The sequence below is a fragment of the Styela clava genome, chromosome 6 (genome assembly GCF_964204865.1).
Source record: "Styela clava chromosome 6, kaStyClav1.hap1.2, whole genome shotgun sequence".
NCBI lineage: Eukaryota > Metazoa > Chordata > Ascidiacea > Stolidobranchia > Styelidae > Styela > Styela clava.
In genome coordinates, this window is record NC_135255.1 from 1,736,352 (window position 1) to 1,745,613 (window position 9,262).

Genomic DNA, 9,262 nt, shown 5'->3' on the forward strand with positions numbered 1-9,262 from the left:
AAAGTACAATACTTGATGTACAATCTCGACATTTTTGTTGTTGAAATATCATTGCTTTCATCAAAATCAGAGTATGAAATTTTGCTTGTCTTATGCTCCGAATGATTTTTTTCCCTGGCGACAAAGTCTATGCTTATCAAAAATTTGAAGCCATAATTTTTGCTTCACCATGAATGTGGCAATTTAGTGTATATTGACATGCGACTATTTATTAATTTGCGGGACAATATTGATGAATTCAGCTTAAAACGTGGTGGAACACGTTCTATGTGAGGCTTCATTTCACTTGATGGGGTTTTCAAAACTTCACTTTCTTCAGCGGTCGGTATTGCGGTGAAAAAGTTCGAACAACCTCCTCTTGCTTCCACGTTTCGCTTAATCGTTAATGCATCTAGTGCGTCAATGTGCTTTTTATATTATTCAAATGGCGTTTTAAATAATCAACTTCTTATTCCCTCCCATGATTTTCTTTTTCCAAATCACTAACAGGTGCCACTTCCCGCCAAACTTTGTGGATTATCACATTCCTTGACGGGGAATAGCAATAAATTTCGCAAAGTTTAGCAGTTGTTTTAGCTTATGCATACCGGTATCAAGATTGCAAATTAAAGTCGAACACTTCACTGTTGTATTTAGCCATTCCATTTTAAAATGAATTTTCTTATTTTTAGCTTTACTTCCCTGAATAGACATTTCACACACAAACGTCAGATAAAGAAAACTAATATATTATTGGTTTTGGTTAATATGCTGAATATGAAAACGCTTAAAACTTTTTTTTAGTAATTTCTGGTGAAACATACTCACAACATCGCTATATAACATCAGTATCATTCAGTATGAGCTCATGGCCACGTGTGTACCAATCTAGATATTTAGGAGCCAACAGTGCTAGCACTCGCTTAAACTCAGCCCTTCTTCAAATTCCAACTAGTTTAGCCATATATTTACGGTTTAGCCTAACCATACGGCTACGAGCAACCAACAAATTTCCTGTAACAAACAATGGGCATCAGCTTTGCAACATTTGATACCTTCTAAACCTTCCCATATCTTCATCTGTTTGATTACACTACGAACAATAACAAGATTTAGCCGGGTCGACAACACGAAATTCAGAGCGCGCGATGAAAATTTTAAAAACCGACTCGCGCTGGCATACAAAAATCAAGGTATTCGTGACCAATGACATTAATGTTTAATGTCATTGTCGTGACAGACAGGTGTGTGAGATCACAATGACTAGTGTTTACCAGAATACGCGTGAAACATAAAACGAGCATTCTAGTTGAGCGTTGATAAAAATAATTTGAAAACGAAATGTTGCAACTGCGCGAGAATGAGATTTTACTGAGCAAATGTTCTGGTGGTACTGCGCAATTGCGCGGTTGCGCAGCTTAGAGGGAACCTTGGTCGTGTCCTTGACTAACGAACGATCCCACAACAACTTCTGCAGTATGCGACAAGAGTAGGACAAATTTTATTCGCAACGGTAGCATTCTGGGGTCGACTCCTCTGCCGCCCTTGAAATTTTTGGAATAATGAAATAGTCGCTAATATCGCAGATTGTTTCGTCAGCGTGACGAATTATTTAATTCGTAAACACTTCCAAGTCGATGTTTGGTCCCCCTAAATCTCCAATTTTCCTCATCCTATATATGCCTTGTGCCTCGAGGACGATGGTAATCACTTTTTTCTTGCACGGAAATGTGACACCAGTGACAAAGAGGAATTATTTTATAGACATCGCCGACGAGTGAATTTAAAAAAGTTAGTCTTGATTTAGGTGGTTCGAGCCAGATTACAAATACTTTTTTCTAGATTGTAAACTGAAAAATTCCGTGTGCCTGCACACATTTTAATTAGTTGACTCTCGAAACCATACAGTCACTGTAAATGGAAACAGTCAATTGTGAGCGCAATGTACCTTTTGATCAATTATAAAATTACCGACGGGCATGACACGACTTGATGTATGAGTATAAACTAAATTCAATCAATTTTTCATTGTACTAAAATAGATTGTACTCCGCGGAATTTTATCGCAGATGAGGAGATTTTTCTAATGATAATATATATCTTTAAAATAGAGTGGAGCAGGGACAGCTCAGATTTGTCGGGTTCACGAAATCGCAAAACACGATATAATCTGGCACTTTACCACACATTTTTTATGTTTGCAGATTGCCCGTAGTATTGCAGTGTAATAGTGCTTTAATTTGTCGAAGCAAGCGCAGGTCAAATTGAACATAATTAAATTAATAAAACAAGACATTTGCACACAAAAAAGATCATTATCCGTTGAAAAAGTTGACTCTCTAGACCAGGGGCCCGCAACTACGGGGTCCTCCGAAGCCCTCCGCTGTGGGTCTAAAAAAAAAATTAAATCTGCCATAAATATGAGAATCGTATCAGTGTAGCGTATTTATGTATAACAACTTTATAAATCTCTGATTATATTTATGGATGTTTCCCCGAGTATACACTTCCTTATTTACTGCCGTAACATTGGCCAATCAGCATAAGTGCAAAATTTGACGTAACAATAACATTCATTACGTAGTTGTTTGCATTGTTAATTGGCATTATCCTACTACGTAGACCAGCCTTTCCCAAACTGTGTTCCGCGGAACACTAGTGTTCCGCGAGCGTCTCCGAAGTGTTCCTTGGAAAAGGAATCTTAAATACGTCTAAAATGGTCGCCATGGCGATCTAAAAATCGTGAGGTTGTCGCCCAACTGACCGTTCTATATCGCGTCCTCGTCGGCCTAAAGTGAACTAACTAGGGTGGAGTAGTGGCATTTTCGTTAACCGTCGGCCTAGATTGTTGACTGTTAAGTTCATTATCAAGTTATTACAATGCTTTTGATTTTGTTATAGGCAAACAAGTAGGTTTAAAAAATAAAGGCGAAAGGTCAACTGTTCTTCCTCCATCTCTGCCTGGTTTTACTTTGAAATGCTGAAAAAATTAATCATTTTCGGTAAACTCTATTCAGAAGATAAATAAACGGCAGGTCCGCGAAATTGCGGAAAGTACTTTTATTTCCATTAGACGTAACATTAGAGGCAAACACTACGTAATGGAAAGTAAACGCCATAGGAATGGTAAAATGAATGAATTTATTCATATACACAGCATTTAAACTAAGAAACAATAAAACAGTTATAATAAATGCAATATGTAAAATATTCAATCATATTTTAAGTATGTTTAACACAATTATGTTAGTTTTCGCGGCGCATTCAGCAACTCCGCTACATTGGGAACCGCTACATCACACCGGTTTTCTCTATCAATTTACTGTTTCATTTTTTGGTGTTCTGCGAGGCGAGATCAAAAGTGTAGGTGTTCCGTGGCCGAAAAAGTTCGGGAAACGCTGACGTAGACAATTTTGTTCGCAACATCTTTTGCAGTGGTTTAATACATATTTTTCTGAGAACACAACACAACGCCACAACACGAATGGATATTATCACGTTTCACAGTATCAAATATACAACATCTATCATCAGATTTGATTGAAGCATTGGATAACTTGTCAAGTGATCGCGGGTTGAAGATCGCATTAGATGGTATTATAGCATATATAATTGGTAAATGAATGTGATGTCACCGTATATTGCTATTTCATAGATCGTCTCAGAACTGCCAGTCGCCCGTTCACCCTTCAGATTCAATGCCCACATTCATGAAGAAACTTTGGAAAACTCTGTTTGATTTTATTCTCAGATTTCCACAATACACAGAATACAAATCTTAAAACATTTATCCGGACTAGCTTAGAATCATTTAGGTATGAGCGAAAATTTCTCTATTATTCGGAATAGAGTGCGTAATTTACCGTATTCGGTTAAAACAGTCCATATAGTTCATTGTTTTCATCAGTTCGTTTTTTGATTAGATTTTTCACCTCGAACATATATCACGTTCTAAAAGAGTTCATTTCGATTGTTCGACAACACAGTCCATATTCGTAATTTTAACGTTTCCAGAGTCCGTTACCATAGTTCAACGGTTTTCAATTTAGTTCATAGTTTCGCCATGTTTTTGATTGTTCTGGCTTGCCATCGTTTTTTTCACTTCCAGAAACGTTGTATATATTGTGTTACTTTGCAAAATATTTGTTTCTTGACCTCAATCCTCTTTTTTGTTGTACGATTCGTCGATTGTTGTGAGCTGCTTTTGCGCGGTCACTTTGTCAGCGTGGTTAATTGATTTCCCAAATTGTTGATTGCAGATGGTTGTTGAGATACCTTTATTGATTGCCTTGATGCCTTTGCACGATGTTGACTACAAAAAAGAAAGTGGCGTGTTCTTCGTCGGCGTTACCAAATATAATGGATATTGCTAATTCGTGGACTGTCGCGGAACTGCCAGTCGCCCGTTCACCCTTCAGATTCAATGCCCACATTAATGAAGAAACTTTAGAAAACTCTGTTTGATTTTATTCTCAAATTTTCACAATACACAGAATACAAATCTTAAAACATTTATCTAGACTAGATTAGAATCATTTACATCCTAAATATCGAAAGATATCGAGTCGTATTTATACGTCGAGCATACATCTAATTAAATACCGTAAACGTGAGCTCGTGATTCACGTTATAAACAGAAACTCCTATTATCTCAATATGGGTAATTGTGAAAATCGTACGGATGGGAACTTACATATTATTATTTAAATCAGTACCTAAAGGTCTTGAGAATATAAATTTTATTTGATAATGACAGGACGCAACTTATGTCCCTAAAACTGGTGTAATTTGATTCTTACGAAAGTCTTTGTTCGAATTTTGGGAAAAATTAACTTTGTTTTGATAATTTCAACATGAAATGGGGTACATTTGGGGCTTAATTGCTATAATGGCAAAAGAAGTTTAGCTGAATTTCGGATTTCAATTGCAAAAGAATATCCGGATATCAGCTGCTGCAATGAATGTTCCGTTGCCATTCGGAACTACCGAATCAAGAACAACATAATAACAAAACCATTCATAGGTCCAGTCCGTGTTCAATAGCTACCCAAAGTAAATGAACTGGCAATAAGCGAAGGGACGCGTTGACCGGCGTTGTAACGCTAGCTGCGATGTGCAATCATCTCGTGTTATATGGATTATTTTTTTGAGAAAAACCAAAACATATTTTCCCAAATTGCTTCGAATACCATCTGGAACATATATCGAAAATTTTATTTTCATTTACACTCGTGTGGTAAATCATGCAGAGAAGTAGGCAGAATGAGAGGCAATGGAAAAGAGTAAATTAGATAGATCATGATACATCTAGGTTAACTTGGTGGCTTATATATATAGAGAGAGAGAGACTGATGAATGTTCAAAAATTAATATCATTATAAATCCATTCTAACAATTTCACTTAAATTATATATTAAAGCTATTATGGACTCCTTAAGCACAAAGTATCTTGGAATTATTTACAAGTTAAACTAACTTTCGGAATGAAAACTCAGAATACAGAACTTTTCTAATATAAATTTGTTCAGTGTCAGAGTTGATGTTTAGAATCTTCTTGAAAACAATGAGGATAATAAAAGAAGAATAAAAGCTGTTGGGAGTTTTGTCAAGGTGAAATTATGCACTATACGGGGTGGGCGGGTGGCCAACCTGTTTTCTACTGAGATCGACTGAAATCTTCGTAACATTCAGTAACACAAAAAAATGGACGAGTACTAAATTTGTAGCCTATCGTCGACGAGAATCTCCAAATGCGTCAGAAACAAACGGGAGTTATGGATTGGATAAAATTCAGTTTGGTTTGTGTATTACTACAGAGTCAGACCAATGAGACTCGCATTAAAAACACAAACAATTAAATTAGTAAGATAAGTGCGGTAAAAATTAAAATAACAAACTGACAGAAATGTTAAAATAAATATTATGACGTGTTTCAGGGAACTAAATGAAACCAGCAAAAATTTTGCTTAAATACGGGGTTCCGTAAAAAAATATAAGTAACAGATTTCTTATAGCATCATGAGTATGGTTACTGTTGGGGTTCATTGTAGTCTGCGTCGACAAAATTGTATCAAAAAAATTTGATGGTAGGGAGAGCCATGCGTTTTCTAGTCAAGACATCATTTGAAAAGTAAAGTTACAAATGGAGGTAGTGCACGATGCATAATTGCTCAAACCTTCTGGTTCACTCGGAATTGATAGATAAATTTAAAACATCCTACGGTTTCACTAATGCCTAAGTTACATTTAAAGTGAAATATTCAAGCCCTGTTTGAAATTCATTGGATGCAAATTTTTGCAGTAAATTAACCAAATATGCGGGATTGAACCACTCAAGATACGGCGATCGATCACGTTGGCCACCTCTGCACTATAAATAATATAAGGTAACCTTGTCATTGAATTGAATGATACTATTCTGCATTCCTACACTTCAGACCTATGTATTTCTGTCAGGAACATGACACAGACTTCATACGACCTTTTGCTCTTGCGCTGCTCAATAGTCTATGAAATGACTTTGATCGCCATATTTTGATTGAATTATCATCACTTACACTCACAGCCATGCTGGGATCACGAGGGTTCAAAGCAACACAATTAACAACATCCACATGTTTGAATGTGGAGAGCAAAACTCCGTAATATCTATCCCACAGGTAACCTTTGAGATTTTCTGATCCACTAGAAACATACAAATCATTACATGAAATATGAAGAAAAAATACATCACTGAAAGCTTCATGTCCTTCAAATGTAGCAATTTCCTCCATTGAAATCAGGTCTATTAAACCCATAGTAACTTTCGATGAAATATCCCGAGCCCAATGCCGAGGTGGAACTTCTTCATCCCATTTACGTACATTCACATACAAGTATCTTCCGCAAGGAGTTATTGACATACCCACCAACTGACCACCCATTTCGATAACATGGTCCCAGTTGTCAGATCGGACTTGAGGTCTCCCTTGTAGATTAATCGAATCAGACTCAAACTTTTGCCGAATGACATCAGTACACTCTTCTTGCTCAATTCTTTTGATTCCGATTTGATGAGGAACATTGAAGTCGTTTCCAGTAAAACATAAAAGTAGTTTATAATGTGAGGGTGAATTAATAGGCTGCGAAGCTTCATCTCCGGTTGTCACTTCTGTTGATTCACTATCATCTCTGTCTAGTTCATCATCTGTCAGCTGAGGACTTGCTGTTTCAGAAAATAGATTGCTGCTGTCTGTTTCATTTTCAAAATCAGTGATACATCGCTTAACAGAAGGAAGCAAAACAGACGATTCCTCCTCTGTATTCAATGATGTGTGATCATGAGAGACAACACTACTATCAAGCTTTATCTTTTTACAATTGCTAAATGTTCCTTCATATATATCATTGGTGACTCTTGCACTGCAAGATAGAACATTTTCATCACATCTGTCAACAATTTTATCACTTTCTGATGGAACGTTGTTTTTGTCCAAAGAAATTCTCACAGTGATTGAAGACACAGTTTCTAATGGAGTGGACGCTTCATGATTTTTGCAGGCATTCATTGATGATTCTGCTTCCTTAATGTATTCTTTATGTTTGCCAAATGCTTTCATGTGCATATCATGTATTTTTCCTTGGTAACAATCATTAGATACAGCCCTATAAACTTGTGATATAACCTTTTTCATATCAGCCACTTGAAGATAACTCACAGTGTTGTCATTTTCACAAGCAAACATATATGCACGCGTTACCGTCGAATGCATTAGGTTTTCTATTTCCTGACTCGATTTGTTAAGAAGGACTTCACACAGACATTGGCGACGGGCTGCTAGCAAATGAGCTCTTGCAGACAAGATATGTGTTTCATTAAGCCAAGTTCCCATTACATCAAATGGCTTTATTCTCACCCTTGCCTGTAGAGTGAACTCTTTAATAAAAATATTATATATAATTATTTCTCCTCCTTGTTGAGAGCCTTCACATCTTCCAGAAACTAGAAGTTGAGTATCGCTGCTACTAAATTGTGAATATTGAGTATAAAGCCACCTAAATTGGGAACTTCTCCCTAAATGTTCATTGAAGATTGTGTCAAATGGCCAGTCTGCACTGAACACCTTGACTGATGCATCTTTTGAACATGTACAAAACATCATACCATTATTTGAAAAAGCTACATGTAAAACTTCATCATCATGCTCAAGAATTCTTTCGAATTCTACACTAGGAACAAGATCTACCATTCTCTGATATTCTGATTTCCACGACATTCCATTAGGTCTTAAATCCATTTCACCTATCTTGAAGTCAAGGCGAAATCTTCTTTGCCACAGAAAATTTAAATTTCCGATCTCAAACCATCTTTTACAAGCTAGCGAGCAGCATCCAAGATCTTTGTAGCCCAATAATTTAAAAATTTGAATAAGTGGTTCTGTAGGAAGATATTTCCAACCATGGTGCAAATTTTCAAATTTATTTTTGTTGCAGTTTCCAGATTTCTGCTGGAAATATTGGTCTGTACCCATTTTTGTCTTCAAACTTTAGAAGTCTGCAGACATCACAAATTTAGGTCAGATTTATTTCATTTACAACATATTACGCTAAGAAAGCAACATATTCACGTGTAACATTTTTACTTAGGCTACATAGTTTATTCATTAAAACAAATGTTTAAACCTTACCGGTACTGCCTCAACCTGTCACTCAAGCGTTAGGAATACACTCACCACCGTACCTCTAATTACTCTGCGTGGGTTCGCAGGTTCGAATCCCATGCAGGGATGGTTATGTGCGAGAGTATTGCTGGACTCCTTGCCGTCGTTGGGTGGTTCACGTAACCGCTGGTCGGTTACGGCTTCCTCCACCACCAAGTCCATGCCTCCGAAAACAAACAATATAACTATTCGCTTCCCTGACTTGGAATGGTAACCGGACGAGAGGCCGCGGTTCGCCATACTGCCATATGGATAAGCCGTCTTATCGCCTTTCCTCTCCCCCGGGATAAATATGTAAATCCTATCCTAAGATTTATTATATGTATGCGGACATTGGAATATCATTCGCGGTGGTTATGGCTCATCGTGCTAAGAGTTAGGAATACGCTCGCCACCGCACCTCTGATTACTCTGCGTGAGTTCGCAGGTTCGAATCCCATGCGGGGTTGATTATGTGCGAGAAAATTGCTGGACTCCTCGCCGCCATAGGGTGGTTCACGTAATCGCTGGTCGGTTATGTCTTGGTCCACTATCTGACCATCAAGTCCATGCTTCCGAAAAACAAATAACTAACTCATCCTGTA

General features: G+C 37.2%; 1 protein-coding gene across 1 annotated transcript; it reads right to left on the reverse strand.

Moving 5' to 3' along the window:
• Positions 1 to 5,165: 5,165 nt before the first annotated feature.
• On the reverse strand, positions 5,166 to 8,675 carry LOC120331403 (F-box/WD repeat-containing protein 5-like). The gene has a single exon (XM_039398475.2). It carries the CDS (start codon positions 8,487 to 8,489, stop codon positions 6,432 to 6,434), a length of 2,058 nt encoding a protein of 685 aa, XP_039254409.2. The 5' UTR covers positions 8,490 to 8,675; the 3' UTR covers positions 5,166 to 6,431.
• Between the last annotated feature and the right edge of the window lie 587 nt (positions 8,676 to 9,262).

Bases quoted from the DNA above. Each gene is read 5' to 3' on its own strand.
- LOC120331403 (XM_039398475.2), bottom strand. From the start codon at position 8,489: ATGGGTACAGACCAATATTTCCAGCAGAAATCTGGAAACTGCAACAAA.